General features: G+C 41.9%; 1 protein-coding gene across 1 annotated transcript; it reads left to right on the top strand.

Annotated features, from left to right (window-relative positions):
* Window positions 1–17,169: 17,169 nt before the first annotated feature.
* Window positions 17,170–27,553, top strand: EDEM2 (ER degradation enhancing alpha-mannosidase like protein 2). Its single transcript, XM_048498182.1, has 11 exons — window positions 17,170–17,395; window positions 18,714–18,824; window positions 21,276–21,315; window positions 21,696–21,801; window positions 22,106–22,231; window positions 22,687–22,898; window positions 23,217–23,358; window positions 24,343–24,467; window positions 25,436–25,580; window positions 26,016–26,137; window positions 26,999–27,553. The coding sequence occupies exons 1-11, from the start codon at window positions 17,289–17,291 to the stop codon at window positions 27,488–27,490; spliced, it is 1,728 nt and encodes a 575-aa protein (XP_048354139.1). The 5' UTR covers window positions 17,170–17,288; the 3' UTR covers window positions 27,491–27,553.
* Window positions 27,554–27,679: the final 126 nt, after the last annotated feature.

Genomic DNA, 27,679 nt, shown 5'->3' with positions numbered 1-27,679 from the left:
TGTTCAGTTTGTGGTCCACTAAGACTCCCAGATCCCTTTCACATGCACTATTGTCAAGTCAGGTGTCACCCATCCTATATCTGTTCATTTCATTTTTTCTGCCTAAGTGTAGAATCTTACATTTACCTCTGTTGAAATTCATTTCAACTTTGGACCCCCTGAACCAAACTTCACCGAACCTGGGTGGTATTATCAGAAGAGTCCTCTAAAGATACCCTGAAATTTTGGTGCTGCTAGCTTAACAATTGCACCCCTGACAGCAGGCACCCTCCAAATTTCCCCAGATTCTCCTTTTAAAGCCACCCCCTTCGGCATGGATTTAAAGGGAGAATCTGAGGTCCCCAGTTTAAACATTGAAAGTGATGCTGTTTCAGGGTGGGGGATAATCTACCACAAAACAGCATCACTTTCCATGTTGTTTTAACTGGGGGCCCCAGATTCTCCCTTTAAGGTGGATTTAAAAGAAGAATCTGGGCTCCTTGGTTTAAATGGCACTGAAAGTGATGCTGTTTGGGGGTGGATTCCAGCATTACAGCGGTCGCCCATGGGTTGTTTCTTTTTCTTCTTTTTTTGCAAAATCAGATTTTGCACCAGCCTCCATTTCCCTAGCTACGCCTCTGCCAGGAGGGGAGGGCAGAAGGGACTGCCGGCTGCTTGCTGGGAGCCCAGTCGGTGGGGGGGGGGGCAGGGGGGCAGGGCAGGGGACTCTGCTGTCCCTGGCCTCGCAGAGCTACTTTTATAAGCATTGAGGCTGGGGTGTGGGGGAGGCTTGGGGAGGCGTGGCCATGCTCCCCTGAGCCCCCCCCCCATAAAAATTTATATCTACAACACTGTCCTCAAACAAGAAATTCTATGAGGTAGTGGGCCACAAACAGGAATGCAGTTGTTAATCTCACCCCACTGCAAGTTGGCACCTTTGGAAGGCCAGACTCAGATGATGTCCTGGGGCAGTCCTGCAGATTTGAGGGCCAAAGGCCATGTAAAACGGCCATGTAGAACTTTGTATGTGCTGTACTTTGAAATAAACCCAGGAACTGATGGGCAGCCAATGGAGTGACTACAGAATGGGTGTAATATGTTAGTATAATATTTTATTTCCAGCAGTGGCCACCCAGATACTCATGATGTTCACATGCAAGGCCTGAAGGAAATACCTTCTGCTGCTGCTAGTCTGAAGCCTTTGTTGGATGGATGGGTTCATACATAGAGGAAACATATAAGAGATTATAAAGTGAATACTGGAACAGGTCAGGGATTTCATCATCGGTGCTTACTGCAGCATCACATCAGTCCTGAAGAAAATAACCAATTCGTAGCATAAGACAAATCTCTTTTTATAAATCTTCATGACAAGCAGTGTCATACCAGCATTGGCTACTGATATATTAGCACTAACTCAGATAGATATTTAAGAAAATCACATGTGCAGTGTTCACAGCAATTTTCACGTCAAAAAATCAACAATTATTTGGTATCACAGTGATTTTCCTAAAGGATAATATTTCCTGACTTTGGAGTGATCATTATTCTAAACAAAGGACTGAAACAACACCACCACTGGAGAACTTGCAATTTGCAACTGTCAAAAGTAAGTATAATTGGTGTTACAAAACAAACAGTCTGGTTTCTTGATTGTCCTGAATATGACAGTTTTCAAGTACAATCAATCAAGTAACAATAATACAGAGTGTAAGTTGAGAAATTGCAACTAGAATGGTGGATATGCAGACCCAGTGGATAATATCTGGATCGTGCTTTATCCACGCTAATTGATCCATTCCACACAGTCTTTAATGTAAACCTCAAAACACTGGAATCCAAATCCAATATTTTGCATTGGCAAAATAAGTTCCTTCAGCTTGTTTGCTATGTTGGCTTCTTCGCACCTCTAGAAGCAAATGTGTGATAAAAGCAGGTATGTCATGTAGGTGCTTCTCATTTGTTTTAACTTCCTTCCAAATGAACCCAAAGGTGTAGCATACTTTATAAACTGTGCCTTTATGACCATGCATCTTCTGAATTATGTGGTAACCTTATGCAAAGAAAATGTAAGCATGTCATCATTTCTTTCCATCATAGTTACAAGGGCTCCATCATCCCAGAACCTGAGGACATCAAAACTCTTCATGCATACTGAAGATCACAACTGCAACTCCAGGAAGAAGTAGGAGTTTGGTTTTATACCCTACTTTTCTCTCCTGTAAGGAGTCTTAAAGTGGCTTACAAACTCCTTCCCTTCCTCTTCTGACAACAGACGCCTTATGAGGTAGGTGGGGCTGAGAGAATTCCTAGAGAACTGTGACTCACCCAAGGCCATCCAGCATGCTTCATGTGCAAGGAAAACAAACCCAGTTCATCAGATAAGAGTCCACCACTCATGAGGAGGAGTTGGAATCAAACCCAGTACTCCAGATTTAGAGTCCACTGCTCTTAACCACTACACATTAAGATTTAATAACACAAAATCTTCTTCCCAAAGTTTCACAAGAACTGGGCTTTATAGACAACATTCCTGAAATGAGGCTACCATAAATAGCCACACTTTGAAAGGTAACAAACGCATTTACCGGCACTTGTTTCTTAATCACTAATTAAAACCTACCATTATACATGAGCCTCCAAAAATGAATTCTATATAACTCAGTAAATTTGGGGATACACTCAAAATCTTCCTATTGCAATAGAAGTGCTGTACATTGATGTTATTACTTTAAAATTCAACACCCACCCCCAGCATTTTTCAAATATTCTATACAGTTTCTGAAAGCAACAGTTCATTACAATAAAAAGCAAGGTTCAAAGACAAATGTATTTTATTTGCCAGCTACGCTGCACTTGCATTCATTACAAAGACTGCCATTCATTTGGCAACCTCCTCCTTATTTTTAAATCCTAACTTCTTTGCAGAAGGCCTGTTTTTCCCATGTTAAGAGCAATGCCTCTCCAGAACTGTCTGATTTTACAGAGGAGCAGTTGGATGTTGTGTCATTTGTAAAGCAAGAGCTGTGCAAAAAGAATTTCTTTAATCTATGGTGACATAATTCCAAGAAACTGCATTTTTTTTTAAAAAAAGTGTCTGCCTTGTCATTTGGCTGTATTTCTTTTCCTTTCATTGCGTTAGTCAGGTCCTAAGCAAATAAAATCAATTCTGAACTTATAAAAAGCAATTGAAAATGTCTAGTCTTTTATAGCAAAGATTCTGTTGTGGCAGCCCACAACGTTTCAAAAAAAAAAATCAATCATCGTTTCATCCTGCTATGTGTGCTACTAAAATTAAGGATTTATGTTAGTCTGCTTGGGAGAAAATATTCTTAGAGAACCACCTTTGCAAGATCTTTACTGTTCATAAAAGTTCTGTTTATGTTTTCCTCCTATAACAAGCAATTTCTTCCATTCTAACATGAATTATAGATACTAATGGATGGTCCTGATTTAAATACAGTTTCCATCTTAATGGGCACCAAACCTGCAGTCAGGGCAACAAAACCACTTATGGTAGATAGCAAATACTAAACAAGTAATCCTCACCTAAAAGATATCATAAACCAAAAGGCTGATCATGCAATAATTACACATTATCCTCATCCCCCACTCCTCAAAGAAATCTAGTAGTTCACTCATAACAGGAGCAGGCCTGAGTGGGATAGCAATGTGGTTGGGAAAGCATTTAAATGCCACAGGGTCTAAATATTCTGTGATGTATTATGCCAACTGGAAAGCAGCCAATTCAGCACCCAGTTTTGCATATACTGCATCTATTGCATCAAGGCCTTGCTGGAAGCATATTGTATGACAATAATAGACGTGAACCTGCAAAAGTGAAACAGAAGACGGCACTTCCAAACCTATTCAAGAGTAATTTCCATTTTATTCAAAGGGGCTTAGTCCCAGGAAAATGCTCTTATGATTGCACAGTTCCTTCAGGATAAACCTCCACTGAACTCAAGGGTGATACTATATCAGGCTGTGCATGCCACTGACTTCACTGCGAGAGTTAAGCTGAAATCAGTAGAACTACCTAGCTTGCACTGGATCTTGGCAAAATAGTATGCTATAAAGGATGTATTTGCATTGTGATATTTTAAAAAAGAAACACCTTCTTCAAGCTATCCCTTTTGTTCAGTGGTGAATTGCTACCTGAAATCATGTCATATGAACACACTGTTACAAGCTTGTGACCAAAATTCCTGCTCAAATTTATTTACATTGATTACTTTTTTGAGAAAACAGTCTTATAGTGATTCCATAATATTTGCTTTATTCCAGACAATGCACAGATGGAGGCAAAGAGACACTCTTATGGGGAAGCAGTTTGGTCACCTAATATTTCATCCTGAGCAAGAGAAGGAACATTAACACAATGTACCCCTCCACCACCAAGGTGCTTCAGCAAACATGTAACCTCAGCTTGTGGGTTCTGTGGGGCAGAACTTGGAAGGAGTTTGCAACAACTAAATTTTAAACAAAAAGGTTTACTTTCTTAATGCCAACTGGAAACATATGACAATTATCAAACATTAACATTTAACTTAACACTCCAAGGTCCCATTCAAGTTTCATTCCAAGTCCTTCTAATTATAGTCTGATAATGCCAAGTCCATTCTTCCTTCTGGTGGTTGGCTCATGGAGACACGAGGCTTGGTGAACTGGATTCAAGATGATGAAGGTCCCCAAAAGAACTCTCACCAATTACATATACAAAAACCCTGAAACAATAAATTCTAACATTTACAATATAGCAAAAATAAACAACTCTCTTCCCACTAGTTCCCAACAACATTGCAGTTACCTTAAACAAGATGTTAAGGGCTTAATAACATCAATTAAGGTCCCAGCCTGGTAGCCTTGCTTCCTCCAACCTCATGAGTTCTGAAGCCTTCTGCTTCTTTTCTGACTCCACCCTTTTCTGGGTCATCCCATTCTCACATAGGGGTTACAAACACATAGCTCATTTATCTGCTTTCAGGTTCCAAACTCAAATAGTTAGTTCTCCACATAGATACCTGCCTGCCCTCCATTCTCATAGGAGGGGGTCACTTAAGCTTCCCCAAGCTGGACTGATATTTTACAGAAAGATACTGGCTGAACCTTGGGAAGAAATTATTAAACAGCAAGAGTATTTTAGCAGTGGAATTGGCTGCCTAAGGAAGTGATGATCTCCTCCTCTCTGGAAGACTTCAAGCAGTGGCTGGACAAACACTTGTCAGGGATGCTCTAGACAGATCCTGCACTGAACAGGGAGTTAGATTAGATGGCTTGTATGACCCCTTCCAGCTCTATGATTCTCTGATTCCATGTTCAAACGCTGTGGTCTGAAAGCTGTGGCTAAACTGAAACTGAACCTTGACAAGTCAAAGGTGATGCTGTTCAATAAGGCTGCCACTCTAGATGGGGCTTTTCTTTCCTCTAAGGATATTGTATACTGTTCTTTGAAGGACCCTGTGAAGAGCTTGGGGGTATTGTTGGATTTTGCTGTCCAGTATGAGAAGTAGGTCAATGTAGCAGCTAAGAAAAAAAATATTTTTCGCTGCACGTGGCTCAGAGGTTTGCTCCCTCTTTTGCAGGAAGCTAGTTTAGCCTCACTGATCCATGCTATGGTAACCTGGGGCTTGATTATTACAGCACACTCTACATAGGTCTGCTCTTGAAAACAACCTGAAATTTCACCTGGTGCAAATATGACAATCCATTTGTTATCTAAAATAGGCTGTCGGGAACATATTACTCTCATTTTGAGATATCTTTGCTGGCTCCCTATTTGATTCCAGGTTCACAGTGGGTCTTTTTTCCTTTCAAAAAGCCAGGAAAAGGGGGGGGGGGCTCAAACTCTAGTAACTATTTTTTTAAAGGAGGAAAATGCATATATAAAATAGAAGCAAAAATATGACAGCTGTGGCAGATCTATACATAAGTTCCTAGAAAAGATTTCCAAATGATCTAAAAATAAGTCCATACACAATTGTCATCTCCATGCCATGCATTGAAATATTGATAGAGTGCATATACCAATCCTCAATCCAATGATTTACAGGAGGCGGGCTTTTATCTTTCCAGTGTTGTAATATGAGTCTTGTAGCTGTAGTGAGGGCATGGAGGGCCCATTTTCACTGACCATTGGCCAGCCTCCAAGAGAATGTAGGTACAGTTAAAGATGCGGACTTTCACTTTCAAAGTCCTTCATGACCTAGAACCTACATACTTGAAGACCACCTCTCCCTACATCAACCCACATAGCAATTTCATTCTGCCCTCCAAGGCCCTCTGTCATCTCCCTCCTTGAGCTTCAGTCCCTCTCCATGAACACTGGTATATACACAGAAATGTATTATTGGTACACATGGTTGTGGTTTTTAAAAGTTAAATTGCCTTTATGCAGTTACTAAAAAGATGGGTGCCAGAGGTTCACCTGGGGAGGGGGCAAAATCAGTTCTTGCCAAGGGCTCCGTTATAAGTTACTGTTGGTAGGGGTAGTAATATCCTGGCTTTATTGGCACCTTTTGTTTTTCTGAGGTTATTTTAATTGAATATTGATATTCTCTTATGGTATTGCCTACCTTGAGTCCCAACAATGTTGGAAGAAAGGCAGGTTTGAACAACTGAAGAAAATCCACATCTGTTAGGGAACACTGATATTCTTTTATCATAGAGCCAGGTTCCAGATCCTTTAGACCAAACCATTCAGAGTAATTACACTCAATATGAAACTGCCTTTTATCAAGACAAACCAATGATCTTTCTAGTTCACCGTTGTGTGCTTAAACTAGTACAGCCACTCCTAGGTCCCAAAACAAGAAAGGTCTTTCACAGTTGTGTGCTGATTGAGATCTTTTAGGTAGGGATCCTGGTGATTTAGAGAGCAATCAAAAGCAGGTCTGCTAAGAATCCTACTCAAGTCTATTCCATAGGGCTTACTCCCAGGAAAGCGTTCTTATGATTTCAGTGTAAGGCTGTAACCTTGAGAACACTTCCTTGTGAGTCATTCTCATTTTATTCAATGACACTGAGTTTTATGTAGACCAGCTTAGGCTTCCTGCCGTAATCTGGAACCTTCTATGTGAAAAGCAGTTATCACAGAGCCATAGCAACACTTTGTGACTTTAAAAATATACAGACCAGAAATTGCATATTCTCCAATAACCATAAGCCTGATCTGGATTACAAACTGGCTCCAAGAGCAAAAGCTGTTCAATGAAGCCTTGATTCTCTTACAGTAAGTCCACCAGCAATTTCAGGCTTTTTGTAGCTGAGGATATCACACCAATGCAAAATTGTCAACTCGCCAAGAGGGAAAAAATGGCCTGGGGTGTTCCTGTGCCATTAATCAATATGCTGAAATCTGAAGATGAAGCTTTTCATGGCACAGAGACAAACACAACTGCAGGCTCATCGATGCAAAGAGAACCCCCAAGAGGTCAGTTAAAAGTTGGCAACCTTACCTAGGCTAGTTGGGCAGGAGGCCAGTTTGCCTCAATATATTTTGAATACAGATGCATCTTTGTTCCCTAATATCTCACACTGATGGAATACAAAGAAGTTCAATAGATATGGTGGTCCATATCCTGTTTTTAAAAAAATGTACTACTGGTTTTTGCTTTGTTTTTTTTTCCTTTCAGTTCATCTCTTTATCAGGGGCTGGTTATGCATATGTGCAAAAATGCTGACGTTCTATTACCAAGAAGTAAATCTCATCAAGTTCAGAAAAACTTGTCTACTGTAAGTATGCTGAGGACTGCAAACTTTGTCCAGGGTGATCAATTTGTCATCCAATAAGCGTGTGCTTATTTACTGAATAGGGTTTACACATTTTTTTCCACTTTCCATTCAAGCAGTTTGACTACTTTGAAAAATAACATTCTTTTTGCTTCCCATTAGAATATTAATTGCTACTAACAGTAGGCTTACCAACCTCCAGGTGAAGCCTGGAGTGCCTGTGGAATGATAACTGATCTCCAGACTATAGAAATCACCTCCCCTGGAGAAAATGGCTGCTTTAGGGAGTGGATTCTATGGCATTATGCCCTACTGAGACTCCCCTCCCCTCCCCAAACCCCTCCCTCTCCAGGCTCCACCCTCTAAATCTCCAGAAATTTCTCAACCCAAAGTTGGCAACCCTATTAGTGCCATATTGGATATAATTACCCCCCCCCCCCATGTATAATATGAAGCTTGGGATATTCATAATGACAAGTGATACATCAATCCTCTGAATCACCCAGACCACTTTCTAGACTCTTTTAAACAAAAAAAAGGTAAAATTTAAAATGAAAATTTAAAACCAGTGGTCATATTTGTCAACTGAACCAAACATAGGCAGGGTCATGTAGACTTTAGCCTTTGTTTAAAGTGCTGAACCCTGTCAAGACTATTCCTTCTTCTGACTATACAGTGCTATTTGATTAACCTTTTGCTTTAAAATAATAAGTTGGTTCTTTGAAGCCTGTGCAAACCCTCTCCCCAGTGATAAGAGTATATGGCTTGAATACAAAGATTGCATTTCATGGGGGAAAGGTACTTTTGCTCCCACAGGATGAGTCACTGATTTCTCATTCCCCCTATGTTCATCCCCCCCCCCCCATACACACACCTTGGGGAACCCTTCACAATGGCTATTTAGGGGCATCAAATGTTGGAAACAAAGGAAACAATAACTGACTAACATAGAGTGCTATAAGTGGAGCTTGGGGGATCAACCAAAATTGTCATTTCATTTATTTTTGACTTTATATGTAGCCTTTGCTTCATGTTTGCCTTATTTAACTGCTCCCCCTCTGGGAACTGAAAAGTCTCACAAGAACTTTCAAAATTTATTTTTAAAAGGCTTCCGAGAACTGTAGGTGGGAAATCTGCGGGCCTCTATGTATGCCAGTGGCTGGCTTTGAGTTGGCCTATTCCCTTCTTGTAGCATGGTCAGCTCATTGTGCCTTTTCTTCTCCTCCTCAGCTCTCTCCCTTTCCACTTCAGCCCTTGTCTTGTCTGCTTCTGATTGTATTGGGACCAGCTGGATTTGGGCTGGAGGATCTTTGCTGTTAACTGGGCACCTCCTCCTGGCATCGCAGTGGCTTCTTGGGGTATGTCTCCACCTTCTGCCATGGTGACTTGTGACTTCTGGTTTTTCTTGGACTTCTGGTACTTCCCAACTGTAGCCTAGCTAGTTTAAAAACAGTAAAACTCTGCTTGGGTTAACACGCTGCTTTATTGGCTACAGGAGAGAGACCCCTTTTTAAAAAACCCTTTTTTGTCCTTTATCTTTACTACTACTTAGATCTCACCACTAATGTCACCATGTGGTGAACTGGGGGTAGCAACCGACTCACAGTAATGGATCTGTTTGCCCTCATGAATGGCTAAACATTCCTAGCTCACCCTTGATTCCTTCAATACAGATGGCTGCTGCCAACAGGACCCTATTTTTGTTTCTCAGAAGGGGGCCTGCACACTTCTGGATAAAAAAAAACCCCACTCTCCTATTTATATCCTCATGGCCAAGATTGTGGATGGCTTGAGAGAGTAAAAGGACCATTTTCCTCACAAAGTTAACATTTTTTTAAAAAGATAACCAAAGTAGGCAGCTTTATTTAAACAAACATTCAATTTAGAATATTTATAACATATTCCCCTTTCAGGCAGATCCCAAAAACCGTAACAAGAACACAAGAGAAACAACCAATACAGCTTGTTTTTCACTAAGCCTGCTATCTTAAAACCCTTGATTTTTCTTCCAGTCTGCCAGATTCTCCTCAGACAGAGCAATTGCCACAGTCTGAACTACTGAAGCCAGTCTCCCCCTGACTGGTGGAGAGCCATCACTGGGAGGATTCTGATGGGGTGGTGTAAATCCATCAATCCATCACATGAGCACAGGGGAAGAGGTCATCTGAACAAACCACCATGTGATGCACTTTCCCAAGTCACTAGAAAGAAGGTTCAGAAACAACAGTAAAGCATATATATACTCCACTTGCTTTACTACCATCAGATCCTCTGAAGATGCCAGCCACAGATGCAGGCAAAACGTCAGGAGAAAATGCTCCTGGAACATGGCCAAACAACTCGGAAAACCCACAACACCCTAGTGATTCCAGCCGTGAAAGCCTTCGACAATACAGTAAAGCATTGATCTGTACAAACCAGTACTGGGGTTCCCAGCAACTACTTCATTACCCTGTTTCCCAAAAAATAAGATCTACCCCAAAAATAAGCCCTAGCATGATTTTTGGGGATTTTTGGAGGCTGCTTGAAATATAAGCCCTACTCCAAAAATAAGCCCTAGTTACAGATTCCCCAGTGCAGCTGATCTGGTCACATGAGGGGTGCAAAATCATGGGAAAAAATAAGACATCCCCTAAAAATAAGCCCTAATGCATCTTTTGGAGCAAAAATTAATATAAGACCCTGTTTTATTTTTGGAGAAATACAGTAGTACAGATTGGAAATTAATACAATGTGATAATGTGTATGAACTTTAGTTATCCAAAAGATCCTTTCTGTTCTTACCCTGTCAAAGTCTCTGAATCATGAATTCAGAACTTCAAGGCCTGAGGCTGGGACCAAGCCAGGAGAACTGTCTGGTACCACGTCCATTGAAGCTGCCTTAGAACCCTCAGGCATAGACTGAAGAGAGCTGTCCAACTTCAACCCATCAACTGACAGGTAGTTGTTGTATAACTATTATCAATTTTGATATAAATATTAAACACATGGCTCCCTCACCTGATCTATGCTTCCTGTTGTACTTCAGACATTCTTTATTGTTTTCATATTACAAAAGGAAAATTATCCTTATTAAAATATTTAAAGGGCATTTGCTACCATGTAATATCTAATTCACGCACAGTTAAATATTTTTGTGTATTCCATCTGTTTAAAAAAAAGTCTGAATTGTTACTGCTATGCATCCTGTGCTGAAGCTCTAGCTGCCTGGAGTGGGGAGGGGGGGAACCTTTGCCTCAAAGGTATCTGGTCCTCCTGATTTGCTTTCCAGTCACATACTTCATGTGTTTCAAAAATACTTTAGTCAACTTTTAGAATTCAATAACTGACTTTGATAGAGAAATTACTGTTCCAGTGTATGGTAAATGACAATGGTCTAGAACACTGTTAAATTTAAGTCTTGAAAATGAACTTTAATAAAATGTGCTCCAATAATGTACTGTGACAGCTTTTAGAGAAATCAGCTTCAATACTCTGATTCTCCCAGGAATGCAGTGAGATATACTCAAGCAGCCTTGAGCCATGGAATAAGCAAGCAGACAGCTTTATGATAAATGGTCCTAGAAACCTAAATTACAACTGCACCAAATGAACAATATGTCCAAATTATTTGGTGGCTTTTTTTGTTGCAGAGACAGCTGGCACCAGTACAGTGTGCAATCATCTTTGTCTACAAAGCTACAGTGACACCTAGTGGGCGCACAGCCAGTCAAGAAACCTGGCCCTGGATCAGAGGCTGCTGCAGGCGAAATGTCTCCCCTTCTAAACAACAGAGTGGATACATCAAAGAACAGCAAAAAGTGTCAAGTTGCCTACTAGAACTGCAAAACTAGAGTGAGTCAGTATATTTATGCTATGAAACGGCGAATGGAATGCAGGAGGCAGCGTTAGCATTTTCCTTTCTCCAGCTCAGATTTCCCCAGTACTAAAAAACAATTATACCTATTATTTACTCATCACTGCCAACATACAGGTGGCAGGTAACACTAGGACAGAAAATAGGCAGATTCTCATTCCAAATATAAACAGATGGATGAGGGAGACTCACAGTTGGAAAAGTGACAGGGTTTGTGTCCCAGTTTAAGTGTACTAAAAGTCCAGGGCACCTTGAAGACTAACAACATTAATTTATCCAAGAGTTTCATGAGTCTCGCCTTGCTGAGCTATGATTTATGAATTTTCATATTGACATAAATGTTGTCAATCTTTAAGGTGCCCCTAGATGTGTGTTTTGATACTAATAGGACCATCCTTGTGCAACCAGTCTAAATGTAACACTGGGCATTTAGATGAAATATTGATACAAAGTGTTTTATGCTGCTTTACCCTGAACTCAAAGTGGTCTACAAGTAAGTTGCACCATACAGGATGATACTACGGAAAGAAGTCTTATCCATACAGGGGTTCCACAAAGCTGGTTGCACCTTAATCTGGGACACAAATATCTCTTCATACTGCATTAGCACACCAGCACTGCATACCTGTAGTCAAGTTGATGATGTGTGCAGTATCAGTGGAGTCATTATTTTACAGTCACAAATTCAGTGCTGCTGAGCTTAAAAAAATAAGGAGGTTGGAGGCTCAGAATCTTCCCTTTGAGTCAGAACTGAGAAAGGTTTAGGATGGTATTAATAAATTCATGACAGTCTACTGAGCCGTAAGTGTAACAGTTCCAAATTCCCAAGTGTTACTGGAGAATTCAGCCCTTCTCCAGTTTTCTAGCATCATAGACAGATGTAAGTGGCAGTTACTTCTGTGCTTACGGGCCAAGGAAGAGATACCCTAACCCCTTTTCACTGCCCTCTGCTTTTTTCTCCTTTCCCAACCAGCCAAACACAGAATAATTTTGAGGGCTGGTGTATGATATAGTGGTGAAGAGATGTGGACTCTAATGTGGAGAACCAGGTTTGATTCCCCACTCCTCTATATGAGTGGCAGACTTCTCTGGTGAACTGGATTTGTTTCCCCGCTCCTATACATGAACTATGCTGGTTAACCTTCGGCTAGTCACAGTTCTCCCAGAGCTCTGTCAGCCTCACCTACCTCACAGGTGTCAGTTGTGGGAACAGGAAGGGAAGGAGTTTGTAAGCTGCTTTGAAACTCCTCTCAGGAGAGCAAGGCAGGGTATAAATTCAAACTCTTCTATTTCTACTATTACCACTACCTTCAAAGCTTGCCACTCCTCATTTATTTTATATATTAAATCTCTATTACTTATATATTATATTCCCCTGCCAACATTTACTACTGAAGATAATACACTCCACAAACAGAGGGACTCCCAAGCCTTGCTAGGGCATCTCATTTCCCTTCCCCTACTATTTCTTGTTTTGCATTCCCTGAAAGTCCCCATACCTTCTTCCCTTTCCCAGCTTCCTTCTCTCTTTCCCACCCACCAGCCAACTTACCTTTACCTACCTCATTTTCAGCTGTCCCTTCTTCCCTCTCCCTTGCAGCCTGTACCTTTGCAGTGGTGACCACAGGGCTCCACTCATGGTGGGGAAGTTGCAGGGCATAATGCCCATTGAGCAAAGTGGGCAGGTGCCCAGGGCGCCCCCTTGGGGGGGGTGCCAAAAATGCAGGGTTTGTTTGTGGGTTTTTTTGGTATTTTAGTGGGTTTTCCTTTTTTGCCTGCACAGAGTGCAGTTTTTAGGCTAGCACCACAATTTCAGGGATGCTTCGGGAGACTCTCCTGATGCTATCATCCAGGTTTGGTGAGGTTTGGTTCAGGGAGTCCAAAGTTATGGACTCCCAAAGGGGGTGCCCCATCCCCCATTGTTTCCAATGGGAGCTAATAGGAGATGGGGGCTACACTTTTGAGGGCCGATAACTTTGGACCCCCTGAACCAAATTTCACCAAACATGGCAGGTATCATCAGGAGAGTCTCTTACTGACACCACCCAGGTTTTGTGAAGTTTGGTCCAGGGGGTCCAAAGCTATGGACTCCCAAAGGGGGTGCCCCCATCATTCATTGGTTCCAATTGGAGGTAATAGAACCGTGGTGGCGAACCTTTGGCACTCCAGATGTTATGGACTACAATTCCCATCAGCTCCTTCCAGCATGGCCAATTTGCCATGCTGGCAGGGGCTGATGGGAATTGTAGTCCATAACATCTGGAGTGCCAAAGGTTTGCCACCACTGTAATAGGGCTATGGGGCTATACCTTTGAGGGCTATGGGGCTATACCTTCGAGGGCTATGGGGCTATACCTTTGAGGGTCCATAACTTTGGACCCCCTGAACCAAACTTCACCAAACCTGGGTGGTATCATTAGGAGAGTCTTCTAAAGATACCCTGAAAGTCTGGTGCTGCTAGCTTAACTATTGCCCCCCTGACAGCAGGCACCCCCTAAATTTCCCCAGATTTTCCTTTTAAATCCCCCCCTTCGGCATGGATTTAAAGGGAGAATCTGAGGTCCCCAGTTTAAACATTGAAAGTGATGCTGTTTCAGGGTGGGGGATAATCCACCCCAAAACAGCATCACTTTCTTTTCTTTTTTTTAACTGGGGACCCCAGACTCTCCCTTTAAGGTGGATTTAAAAGGAGAATCTGGGCTCCCTAATTTAAACACCATTGAAAACTATGCTGTTTGGGGGTGGATTCCAGCATCACTTGTTTAAACTAGGGAGCCCAGATTCTCCTTTTAAATCCACCTTAAAGGGAGAATCTGGGGTTCCCAGTTTAAATAACATTGAAAGTGATGTTATTTCCCCCAACTGGGGGGACTGGATACAACACCATAAAATGTTTTCATAGCAGTAATAAAACATTTTGAAAGCATTTTGAAAATGTTTTCAAAAAAATTATTTCTGCTGTGTGGCATGGCCTATTGCTGTGTTCAGATTTGTGAGTTGGGACATGTTCTATAATGTGATGGTGAGTTTGAAACGACCTGGTGTAAAAAATCATTGCTTGGTCATGGTGGGGGAGGGCACCTGCCTATGGGGGGGCGCCAAACTCCAATTTGCCTAGATACGCCACTGGGCGCTACAAGGGAGCTGGGGGGGTGTGCCTGAGGGGGGGCATCAAACTCAGGTTTTGCCCAGGGCTCCAGTTGCCTAGTTACGCCATTGGGAAGTTGCTTTTGCAGCAGGAGCAAAAGTGTAGCATTTGGTGGCAAGATAAGTTATAAGCAACATGCAGAAAAGATCAGGGTTTCCAGGATCCTATTCTGAAACTCTAGCCACTGTACCTTGCTGGCTTTCTTGAGGTGGCTGCTGGGCCTGGGTGAGCCATTCCTCATGGTATCAAGCCACCTAGGGTTGATTCTGGGCCCTACCCTAAAGAGTTCTCCCTCAAAGGCCAAAGTAGTTGTATAAAGAACTCTGCCCCCCTCACTCTGTCTTTTACTGACAGAAACCAATGCTGAAAGGCTGGTGTGACACAGATAAATAAGGTTTGGAAGTGCAACCGAAAACAAAGGGCAGTCACAAACAAAGTGCTCATAGGATCTGAACAACACTCTGACTGTGCTGGGAGTAGTGGATCAACCAGCTGTCTAACACAGAGGGAAGAGGTATCTCTCTGAAAGTTTAAAGATTGAAAACCTTTTGGACTTGGATTCCTGCGTATTAATATCAACGCCCTTAGCTGGGTGTGAAAATCTACCCTGAAAGGGCTTTAGTCAGAGAGTGAGGCCAAGATCAAACATACCCATGCCGCTCCCAAGCTCCACATGGAGTTTGGGGACAGGGCAAGCCCAGCTGGCCTGTGTTCAACTGGGCCCCTGCCCTGACATCCATGGGGAATTCAGGAGTGGGGGCAGTTGCAGGGGGCAGCCTAGGACGCTGGGAAGTGGCGCCCAGCTCTAACCCCATCTCGCTACACCACTAAGGGTACCAGTTTATTAGAACCTGGAGTCTTTTTGAATCTGTAAGTTAGTAATATCTAAAACTAACTCAAGACAAAACTGCACTTTCATAAGAAATATAACATTTAAGAAATTGAGAAACCTAGAAAGCTTGATAAAATCTTGTTCCTATGGCAGAAACCTAAGCCTGCACATAGCTTCCTGCCTGATTTCCATCAGTTGATTTTCTTCATAATTACATATTTGTTGGCTCAATAATTTTTCCTTTTGTTTGAACTTGCCTTTGTTCTCCAATGCCGTTTTTAAGGGGATTGGTTTGAAAAGAAAAAGGCATTTTAGACCTTGGGATGGGACCAAAAAAGGCAAAAGGCAGGAAAAAATGGGAGATAGAAGTGATAAAAATGTGTAGTGACAGGTGGGATTGCCACAGCTGGTTGTACTATTGTGGTTGCCTAGCCACAGCCTGAGGGCAGTTATTTTTTAAAGCCACAGATGCTGCTTCTGTTATTTTGTTTTTGTTTTTTTAATGTTTCATTTTGTTATTTTAATTTTTAGTTTTCTTTGGGGAGGGAGTAGTAAACCAGAGGCATTTTTCAGGTTTGTAGGGAGGTCTGTCCCTGGCTCCAGTCTTTGGATTTACATATTCACATGTGCTACATTGAGAATTACATATATTGATATTATACCCAAGTACTGTGGTATTAAGAAACAGGGTAGACAGACGCAGACTACTGGATACCATAAATGTGAAATTAATTAAAGAATTGCTAAAGAAATACGGATACTTTAGTTATCATTTTTATTTTGGAAGCTTTGGCTTCCAATTTAGGTTGGTAATTCTCAATAGGAGAAATGGAGGCTGAGTAAATTTTTAATTGCTGCTTCAAAATGTAACTGTACAGTAACACTACAGCACCTGCACACAAGAAAAAAGGGGAAGTGTTCTAATATGATATGGATGACATCCCACAACCACCAGGAATTATACATTTTTAGAAGTACTGTGTGGAATAAATGCAACTGAAGTGACGGGGGGGCGGGGGGAATGGATTTGTGCAATTATTTTGCAGAAAATATTCCGATATATAAGATTTGACCACTGAGAAAATGTGGTAAACTGCATGCAAAAAAGGCCATGATTAGCTACTTGAAAACTGAATACTGGATTAAACAGGATTTTTGGTATGATCCAGCAGAGCTCCTCATATTTCGGGCAATTATTCTAAATGCTTTGGGGGGTTTTCCTGGGTTTTTGTCAAACATCTACCAGACTATTTCAGGACTTGCATACTAGATTCCTACTCCAGCATCTTACATGCCACTGAAGCATCCCGATCTTGCACCGCCACTACGGTTGAGTCTCTTTCTGCTAGCTTTAAGGTCGTTACATCCGCAGCGCCCCCTGCAGAGAATAGGCAGCAACCTCAGGATTCCAGTCCTCCCAGCAATATAGCATTCCCCCCCACTACGGCGCCCTCAAGTGGTCAAACCGCAATCGCTCGCAGCAACAAAAAGGCGGCCCATGTAAGACGTATAGGAAAGCGACGTCCAGTCAACGCGCAAGCGCATTGAGGAGCTCTGCACGAACTCCGCGTCATCACTGTGGTGGGCGGGACTGTGTCAGGGGCCGTGATTGGCTCCCGAAGGAAAGAGGCATCGACAGTGGGTGGAGTCCGGAAGCGAAGCGCAGGGTCGCTGCTGGATGGATTCGGTAGCGGAGACAGCGGTGGGGCATTTGAGCCGCCCTCGGTTCGCTCGCCTGATAGATGCTGCGCTCATCCCACCTGCTGGGCTGGCTCTATCTGTGGGTCCTGCATCTGCCCGGGCAGCTCTGTCCTGCTGCTGGGAAGGGGATTGATATCGCCCACTATAGGTGAGCTGAGCCGGCATGCGGTCAGCGGGGACCGGTGGAAGGAGCCCACCTCCCTGCTTTGGTTATCAGGGGAAGGTGCTTTGCAGGCAGAATATTTATGTTGGAGTAATTAGACCGGTTGAGTATTTGCCTGTTCTGCAGCCCTTAAAAGAGGGGACTAGGCCAGGAAGGGGAGAAATTTGTCATTGCTTTCTCCCCAGAAAAGAAGTGGGTAACCTAGTGCTTTTTTACCTTTACACTTCCTCAGCCTGCAGATTTAGAATTGTTCACTGCTGTTTTGAAGCTGAAATGAAAACTAAATAAAAATGTGAAGAGGAAGTTAGACTGATTTTCTTCCTAAGTGAAGAAGGGCAGAGCTTTGGAGGGATCAGAGAAGCTTTGGGTAACTTCTCCAAAGGATGCAAAGAGGAGGATGGTGGCCTTCCTATTATCTCTTTTTATAAAGTATAGCAAGCTGTACAACAAGGCAGGTGGAAGGATGAATGTGACTGAGATGGTTCTACTTTCCAGAGCCAAAGGTCCAGTGAAAGTATTGCAACCATGATGTGGCAGCAGTTGGGGGGAAGTAATCTGTGGTGGTGTTCTATGTGGGACTAACTTTTGGAAGTAGCTCATGTAAATCCAAAGCTGTTATCTCATTAAAGCATTCTTAGTTCATTAATTGTATGAGGCTTGGATCATTATAAATGCACGCACTTCATATGCATAATGAAGCACAGAAGACGAAAGCATTAAATGTGTGTGCTGTGGCACATTCCATTTGAGGAGTGTCCCTGCTTATTTGAGAGAAAAGGAAATGCTTTTAATATAACATATGTAATCTGCACTTTTATAAGTACATTAATAATATTTTAACATGGTGTCAGTTCAGCCAAGGCCACTATCTTAACTGACCAGAATTTTTCAATCAAACGGAGTCAGTGTGTAGCCATAGTAAATATCTGTAATGGTCTGATATTATGGCCACATATTTGATTACTCTGTTGGGGAGATTCTCAAGATGACAGAGGTATGTTGACTACCTTTTCCAGTATTTTAAGCTGCCTGAAGGTTGACAAAGGTGGTGGGTGTACCTGAAGATAGAGGGGGACTCACAACTGGTGGCTTTATGGGAATCTCACATTGATCTTAAACAGCTTTGAGGGTGAAAGGTTTAGACTGTGCTACTGAAAGGACTGTCAGGACACTGCTTTGCAGTGATTGTTGAGGAACCTGTTGCTGACAGCACTGCATTGCTCCTGAAAAGTCTGTAAGCATTTTTGTGTTGACTGCTTTTAAAAACAAGTCTAGTGTGTCACCTCTCTTTTCCCCCCTTTAGGGAACGAGTCAAATCCATGTTTTATCATGCTTATAACAACTACTTGGAAAATGCCTTCCCATATGATGAGCTGCGTCCTTTGACATGTGATGGGCAGGATACTTGGGGAAGGTACAGAGAAGAGTGAATGTTCTTTACTTGTATATGAAATTTTATAAAGTGGTCCTTTCTTAGAAAAAATTCCCATCAGGTTGGAGAAAAACACCCTGTGGCAGAGACAATTTGTCTGTCTTTTATTTTTGTACCCCAGAAGATGTGCACATGAAAATTCATGAAACAAAATTATAGCACTAACCGTACTGTCAGTTCTGTCATCTTAGTTGTCAAATGCAAAAATGGTGTAGGAGATTGACAGCATGAACTAGTGTGACTAGGATTAATAAGGCTAGTGACAGTGGAAAGTGGTTGGTGCATACGATCGAATTGGTCTCTCTGGTATGGGAGAGAAATGACATTGGGAAAAAAAAATAACAATATTGTGGTACTGTCTCTGACAAAATGGGCTCTCCGGTTGTTATCAAGTCTTGGAAATCCTTGCTGTGTGCAGCTTGTCAATGCATTACTTCTGTACAAACGCTCACACACAAATCACACACTGTGGTATTCATCCTCAAAACCATGTTTCAGGTGTTGCAACTAATTGTGGTATGCTGCAGAAGTGAATGATTTCCCAAGCTAGGGAGAGAAAGGAGCGGGGAGCATACAGTTCTGAGAATTTCCAACATTTGCTCCTGTTCTGGCCCAATCCTGTCATGTCTCCTGGCCAGAATGTGGGATCCTCTGTCTGGGACTGCTGTCTCTTGCCTACTTTTCAGTTTCACTTTTAGGCATGGGCTAATCAGCTCGTTAGGCACCTGCTGACTTCTACGCTTCAAAGAGTTTGGGAGTATGGGCTGTTTTACTTCCCATTAGAATGGAGTGGTCTGTTTCCCCATTGGGAACTTAGTGCTATAGAAAGAGTGAGGTGTCAAGAGTGATACAGTGTAGAGGAGGGATTCTGGGAGATGTGGAGGTATAATGGAAACTGTTTTGACACTTAATCCTTAGTTCTGTCAATGAAAGAACTGTTTTCTGCTGTTTTCAATAAATCGTTTGAAAAAGAAGTCTTCTTATTGAACAGTCCAGGGGCATGACATATAATGCCAACTGCGGCATATCAGTACATGTGATTAATTATTTAAGAAAGCATTAATCGTTAATTTCACTGTATTCATTGCACTTTTTGGGTTCTCCTTTTGGACTCATAATTCCAGAGGAGCAGCAAAAATGATCACGCTTAAGGCCTAACAAAATTCTACTTCTATTCAGAGGCTATAGAATGATCGAGAATAAAATGGTCTTATAGCCCCATACAAAGCCCAAGGCAGCTTGGGACAGCACCAGTGCTTCACCACCTTGCTGCCTCCAGAGGACTTTCCAGCAGCACAGGGAGGCAAGGAAAACTTTTTAAAAAACACTGCTAGAAAGTTCTCCATAGAAGAAGAAGAAGAGTTTGGATTTATATCCCCCCTTTCTCTCCTACAGGAGACTCAAAGGGGCTTACAATCTCCTTGCCCTTCCCCCCTCACAACAAACACGCTGTGAGGTAGGTGGGGCTGAGAGAGCTCCAAGAAGCAGTGATGAGTTCCAGGAACCCAGCCTGATAGCCTGAATTGTTAATTCTATCAGTTTTCACCAGCATGGGCCAATTGGCCATGCTGACAGAGGCTGATGGGAATCAGGTTCCTGAACATCTTGAGAGCCAAGAGGTTCCCTACCCTGGACTAGCCCTCCAAGGTCACCCAGCTGGAAGTGGTGGGGTGGGAAGTGTGTACTTCTGAAGGCTGAAAATCTCTGAATTCCCCAGATAAGCCTCCACAGCTCAGGTGGCAGAGCGGGGAATCAAACCCAGTTCCTCCAGATTAGATACAAGAGCTCTTAACCTCCTACGCCACTGCTGCTCCCCATAGGGCGCCACACTCCAATTACTCAGCCCTGGGTGGAGGCCATATAATGTAATCTCCACCCCCAGGAATGCCTCGGCCTACTCTTACATTGGATCCAATTGGATGTCAGCACTACTTTGCAGCCACCCCCAACTTCCGGGTGTTGCCACCACAGAGCTAAAGGTTGGCCGGAGGCTGGCACATTTGTTTCCTGCTCCAATGGGGCTGCCCCTTACACAGTAGAGGGGACAAATACATTTGCATGAGGCCACACTTCTCCCCTAAACTCCCCCACCCCTCCCTGATAGGGCTGTTAGTCTTCTTTATTTCTTAATATGTGAATGTAATATTTACACTGTAATTCACAAATAGTGAATTCACTTCATACATATTAACTTTTGGGTTCGCTTCATACATATTAACTTTTTTCTATGCATATATTGCCTCCTTGTAGGAAATCACCACATATTGCTTATTTTGGAAGGTTTGACATTGTCGTTCCATATTTAGTCAGATAAACAATTTCACATTTTTTGAAATTAATTAGCGCAACAATTAAGTGTGTGTGTGTGTGTGTGTGTATGTGTGTGTGTATATATTCTTCATGGCATTTATATTAACTTCCCTTCTCTTTCAGTTTTTCTCTCACTTTGATTGATGCTTTGGATACTCTACTAGTAAGTACTTTTCCTCAGAACTAGCATATTTCCTCATTCCCTCTGTCTTGCCTGTTTTTAAGTGTACTCCATTTGGGTAAAGAATAATTTCTGTTCCTCATACTTGTCATTTCTCCTCTTAAGGGGTTAAGAAGAGCTGCCAGTGATGCATTTCCAGACTTTCCATCTCTAACATATTCTGTATTAAAAATGCAGAGAAGTCCTAGTGTTTTCTGAGCCTTCAGCATAATAATGCTGCTGCAGACATTCCTAAGCAGGGCCTATCACATCTGGCTTATGTGTCTCATTATCACTGATCTTTCGTTTCACTGAATGTAGTTGTTTGCTGTTTCATGAGGTTTTAGTTGAGCTTTCTGTTAACATTGGGGTTTATCTTCCAGATTATGGGGAATGTCTCAGAATTCCAGAGAGTTGTCAGTGTGCTGCAGGAAGGAGTGAATTTTGATATTGACGTAAATGCTTCTGTTTTTGAAACCAATATCAGAGGTAGGTAGAATTCTAGTGAGCAGCAAGGAAGTATCTTCCATAAGTCAACATAAAGTGACTGTGACTTTGTAGCAATAAGCAAAATGTAGTTACTATGACTTGCTTGTTCAGAAGCACAAGGTCACTCAACATTAGGAGCTGGGGACGAAAAGTAGGGGGGACTGTTGCCTTTATGACCTGCTTGTCATAAGAAACCGTCAATTGTGCAGAATGTTCACACTTTCTGTCAACAGCAGTACATTCTTTATTTTGCCCTTGGCAACACTATCTTGCTTCAATATATGGTTTTTCGGTCTGTTTGCAGTGGTTGGTGGCCTCCTGTCTGCTCACTTGCTGTCAAAAAAGGCTGGCATTGAAGTGGAAGCAGGATGGCCATGCTCTGGACCTCTTCTGAGGATGGCAGAGGATGCAGCACGAAAACTTTTGCCAGGTGACCATTTTCAAAGAGCTTAAGCATATGTCTCCTCCTGTCTTCCCCCACAGTGCTCCATAATAGGGTAAATGTACTATTTTAATAATTTGAATGAGGTGAGTTTGCTTCTACACTAGCTGTTTAGTCTGCAAGTTTAGTCATTCACTCAATCCCAATGTGTTAAGCTTTCTATATTCCAGTGGCTTCCTTGCAATTCTGCAGTGTTCCTTTTCCAGACATGATTTGTGGTGCCTTTTTAAAAAGTAAATAGTTGCTGATCCAGACTACCTAGTGTGTCTCTGGAGCTATGTTGAATATCCCTTGCCATGTACCTTCAAGCTTTTCTCAACAACCAGGAGGGCACTGATATTCTTATTTCAGTGAAGCTAAGTTTATATCAGAAAACAGATTGCCATTCAGTGGCAGGAGGAGGATTTTCCAGACCTCTGATCTTCGATACCTCTGCTTTCTAGCTTTTCAGACCCCTACTGGAATGCCATATGGGACAGTTAATTTAGTACATGGAGTCAACCCTGGAGAGACTCCGGTGACTTGCACTGCTGGCATTGGTACGTTTATAGTGGAATTTGCTACTTTGAGTCATCTTACGGGTGATCCAGTATTTGAAGATGTTGCCAGAAAAGCTCTTAAGACCCTGTGGAAAAATCGGTCTGAGATTGGTTTGGTGAGTAAAAAAGTTCTGAGCTCTTTATCTATTTATTTGGTTCTATTTTAATAATTCAAATTTGTGTGAATACAGAATTTAGATGAACTGACAGCTTCTTTAATGTACACTTTTGCTACAAAATGAAATTTAAGAATAACTGCAAGGAGTCTATTTTAATGGCTATACAGTTAACATGATTTTGAAAACTCTAACATATACTAGTAGGCAGGGTTCTGTGTAGGAAACCCATGAAAATACAGGATCATTTAAAAAGCAAACTGTAGCTCTTAATAAGTGAGCTTTAACTGACTATCTCTTTTTTTTCCCTCCCTTCAGGTGGGTAATCATATTGATGTGATAACTGCCAAGTGGGTGGCTCAGGATGCTGGCATTGGAGCTGGAGTAGATTCCTACTTCGAGTATCTTGTTAAAGGAGCCATCCTCTTGCAGGATGAGGAGCTGATGTCCATGTTCCTTGGTGAGAGGCTGACATGTCATTTCTACTACAATGACTTCCTGAAGATTTCAGTCACAAAAGTTTTTTTGTTCAATTTATTGTCACTGATTCTTATCCATACGTTGTATAAGGAACCCATCTGTATTAAAGATGCTCCTCCCCACTTTCTCCTGGCCCATGTCTCTTAATGGTTTAGGATTCAGCAAGGAGCTATCCTCTACCTTCCTGCCCACAGCTTCAAAGCCTGCCCCTCTTTCCCCCAGAGATTTCCATCCTTCATCCAAACCTTTCAAAGGGAATTGTCACCAGAATGCGTGTTCAGTCCAGAGTTTTGTCCCAGTCTCTTTGACAGATTGCTGAAATACAACCCCACTTGAACTAAAAGTAGTAAGACCAACTCCAGTAAGCATTCACTGTGATTGGACTGATCCAGCTTGCACTTCCTTCATTGGCTTTTAGAATGCTTTCTGAGCAGTAATGAGCCAGAATAGTATAATGGTTAGGAGTGGTGGACTCTAATATGGAGGACCAGATTTGATTCTCCACTCCTTCACAAGAGTGGCAGACTCTAATCTGATGAACCAGGTTTGTTTTTCCACTCCTTCGCACGAAGTTGGCTGGGTGACATTGGGCTAGTCACAGTTCCCTCAGAACTCTTTCAGTCTTACCTGCCTCCTAAGGTGTCTGTTGTGGGGAGGGGAAGGTGACTGTAAGCCTCTTTGAGACTCCTTAAAGGAGGAGAAAAATGGGGAATGAAAACCAATTTTTCCTAATACCTGCACTGTAAGGTCTGGTTCTGTAAATAGACTTCCTGCTATTCTGATATCTTGGTATGGCTGTTCTGTTTGCAAGATTTCAAACCATATTCAAACAATATTCTGCCTAATTTAATCCTTTAAAGATGATGGAGCTGAGAAGATGAAGCCTGCTTGTTTTGCTGTATTCTGAAGTTATGTTCCATATCCCATTTTTTATCATTGCTTTTCACTTGCCCTCTTTCCATAGACTATAACAAAGCCATAAAGAACTACACAAAATTTGATGATTGGTACATTTGGGTTCAAATGTACAAAGGAACAGTCTCGATGCCAGTCTTCCAGTCCCTTGAGGCTTACTGGCCTGGTTTACAGGTAACAGCTGTTGTCAAGAGAAAATCATGTTACTCAAAATCACTGATCTCTTTTGTAGGCCTGTTAATGCAGTAAATAATTTGGAGCTTGTATCAGGATTTGCTTCCGAGGTGGTCATTAAATCATATGAGACAACAAGAAGTGTATGTTCCAAAAAAATGGGAGCAGGTATCAACATCTGGGGAAAAAAATGTTGTGCCTTTTCAACATTAACAGAAGATGCAAGAAAGCACATTCTTGCCCTATGTTTTTTTCTGAGTTGTCATCCAAGATGCCAACTGGGAATCCAACAAAGCTGTTCTTGTACAGGCACCAAAGGAAAGATTTAATAGAGTTCATCTTGAAATCCCGCACTGCTTAGATTAAAAATTTCAAATGTGAAGGGGACTGCTTAGCCATTGAGCTGCCTCAGGTTCCTTAATTTCCAACTCTTTTTAAGCCATATTTTCAGACTGTGATTATTGTTTGTGGGTTAGTTTTATTCACTTCAGAGGGCGGTAGCTACGTTGGCTTGCAGTAGAGCAGTTAGATTTGCATGCAGTAGCATCTTACAGACCAACAAGAGTTTCAGGGGATAAGATTTCAAGAGTCAAAGCTCCCTTTGTCAGGCACAGTTGAGTAGATGCAAATCCAACTGGTTTTATTAGCAGGTCAGTATCATTTAAGTATAGAGACACATTTATGCTGTTTCGTTTTCATGGTTATATCCCCATTTATTTATCTAGTTCATTTTTATCCCACCCTTCCTCAGGATGCTCAAGGCAGTATGCATCATTCTTCCCCCTTGTATTTTATCTTCCCAGCAGCCCTGTGGCGTAAGTTAGGCAGGGAGTGACTGGTCCAAGATCACTCAGCAAGCTTCATGACTGTATGAGGATTTGAATCTGCGTTCCCTAGTCTGCCATACTAACTCTTACACCACACTGGTCCTCATCATTACCTCCTTAGGTTTTTATTTCTATTTTCAGAGCCTTATTGGAGACATAGACAATGCCATGCGAACATTCCTCAATTATTACACTGTTTGGAGGCAGTTTGGTGGCCTGCCTGAATTCTATAACATTCCTCAGGGCTATACAGTAGAAAAACGTGAGGGATACCCACTTAGACCTGGTGAGTATGAAGTAAACGTGATCTGTATAGAACATTTGTGTGTATAAGACTTACGCAAACAAATACTCCAAATGCCTGTACAGCAGCTTTCTTCTGGAATTTGCTTTGTGGTTAGTCTAAGTTGCAGATCCCGGAGTGCGGAAAAAAATCACAGGAATATTCTCATCTCAATGGTAATTTCACCTTTTTCTGTTTTAAAATGGTACACAGGGAGGAAAGCCCAACTGGCTAAAATATTGGAACAGATCCAACACAAGCAGAATGTTGCCTGGCTGAAAACAATGGCCCAAGTTACAGGGCACCTGGTGCTTCACTTTCTTAAAGTAGTAGGGAACCTCCCCATGCTCAACTAAGTTGTGGATTATCTTAATGCATTGGAGGGTGGGGGAACTATGCTGACATTATGTAATATAAATATTTGTTTGGATTTTGCAGAACTAGTTGAGAGTGCAATGTATTTATATCGTGCTACGCAAGATCCTACTCTGTTGGAGCTGGGGAGAGATGTTGTAGAAGCGATAGAGAAAATCAGCAAGGTCGATTGTGGCTTTGCAACAGTTAAGTGTCTCTCCTGAATTATTTATTCATGCAAATAGCTATCATCCCACCTTTTTCTTGTGGTTCAAGGCAGTTTACACATCACAGTTAAAACATTATAATGAAAAAGCAAAATATAATTTCAGATCTCAACCCTACTCCCAAATTTGTCTGCAGTTGATATCCTATTAAAAGCCCTGGTTAATAAAAATGGCTTTGCAGCACCACCCGAAGATTTCTTCCCCTTGCCCATTCCACAGAGTGGGAGCTACAGTGGAAAACAACATAGCTCTGGGTGGGCCACCTTGTGGGGTAACAGCCAGCAAGACCATCTTTGGCACACAGGGACGTATGGAGGAGATGGCATGTTTGTCCTGGGCCAGGAAGAGCTTTTAAGCACCTTGAACTGGAGTCTGAAACAAACTGGCAGCCAGCATACCCATTTTAAGACACGTATGATATGTTCCTGCCAGCTAGCCTCTGGCAATACTTGGGCTTTTGCATTCTGAACTAGATGCACCTTCCAAGTTGTCTTCAAGGACAACCCAACACAGAGCATATTACAATAGTCCTGCCACAGGGATGAAAAAGGATCAAGCATGGTTAGATTGGCCAAGTCTGAAAAGGAATGTTTCTTTTCCTTGTTGGAAGTTCCGCTCAAGTTTTATTTTTTACCATCAAACATTAGACTAACAGAGTGCAAACACTTGCCCTCTTTTATGTGTCTCCTGTGGACCAAATGCAGCATCATCAATTCAGCTTTACCGGTTTCTAATCTCATTATTCTTCCCATTGCATGCTGCTCTGGTACAATTGTAACAAAATTGCTGAAACAGTTGTTAGGTTCTAAAATAAACCACTGATTTTTTTGTTTTGTTTAGATTAAAGATCTGAGAGATCACAGATTGGATAACCGAATGGAATCCTTCTTCTTGGCCGAAACAGTGAAATATTTGTATCTGCTGTTTGACTCTGATAACTTTATTCATAACAATGGGTCATCCTTTGATGTTGTGATGACGCCATATGGTGAATGTGTTCTTGGTGCTGGTGGATACATCTTCAATACGGAAGCTCACGCAATAGACCCAGCTGCCCTGCACTGTTGCAAGAAACAAAAGGAAGAGCAGTGGGAAGTTGAAGATTTGATGCGGGAATTCTATTCTTTGCAGAGAAAGAAGTACACGTTGAGGAGAACTTCAGGTAGAAGAGAGGAAGGGCAGAAAGACTCTGCAGACCCTTCTTCTGAATGCTATAAGGAACAAATGAACTCTAAACAGAAAGAAAGAAGAATACCCCTATTGAGCTGCCCTAGTCAACCCTTCAACTCAAAATTAGCTGTTCTAGGGCAGGTCTTCTTGGACAACACATGATTTCTTTATCCTTTTTACTTGATTCAGAATTCTTGAATTCAATAAACAATTATTTTATTTGAACTTCCTCTTGATGATCCTTGAGTAATATCTGACATATTTCTATAATATGTAATTTTTCAGAATGTTCTAAGCTGATGTACATGCACTTCAGGAATTTAGAGGAGAGGGGAAAAAACTTCCAATATC

This window comes from Sphaerodactylus townsendi, linkage group LG05 (genome assembly GCF_021028975.2).
Source record: "Sphaerodactylus townsendi isolate TG3544 linkage group LG05, MPM_Stown_v2.3, whole genome shotgun sequence".
Taxonomy (NCBI): Eukaryota; Metazoa; Chordata; class Lepidosauria; order Squamata; family Sphaerodactylidae; genus Sphaerodactylus; species Sphaerodactylus townsendi.
Note: the sequence above shows the minus strand (reverse complement) of the source record. Positions and strands in the feature narration are given on the sequence as shown.

Excerpts from the sequence above, each read along its gene's own strand:
- EDEM2 (XM_048498182.1), top strand. The coding sequence starts at position 17,289 with ATGCTGCGCTCATCCCACCTGCTGGGCTGGCTCTATCTGTGGGTCCTG. Across the intron at positions 22,899-23,216 it reads ATCGGTCTGAGATTGGTTTG|GTGGGTAATCATATTGATGT; the intron begins GTGAGTAAAAAA and ends CCCTCCCTTCAG. Across the intron at positions 26,138-26,998 it reads TCGATTGTGGCTTTGCAACA|ATTAAAGATCTGAGAGATCA; the intron begins GTTAAGTGTCTC and ends TGTTTTGTTTAG.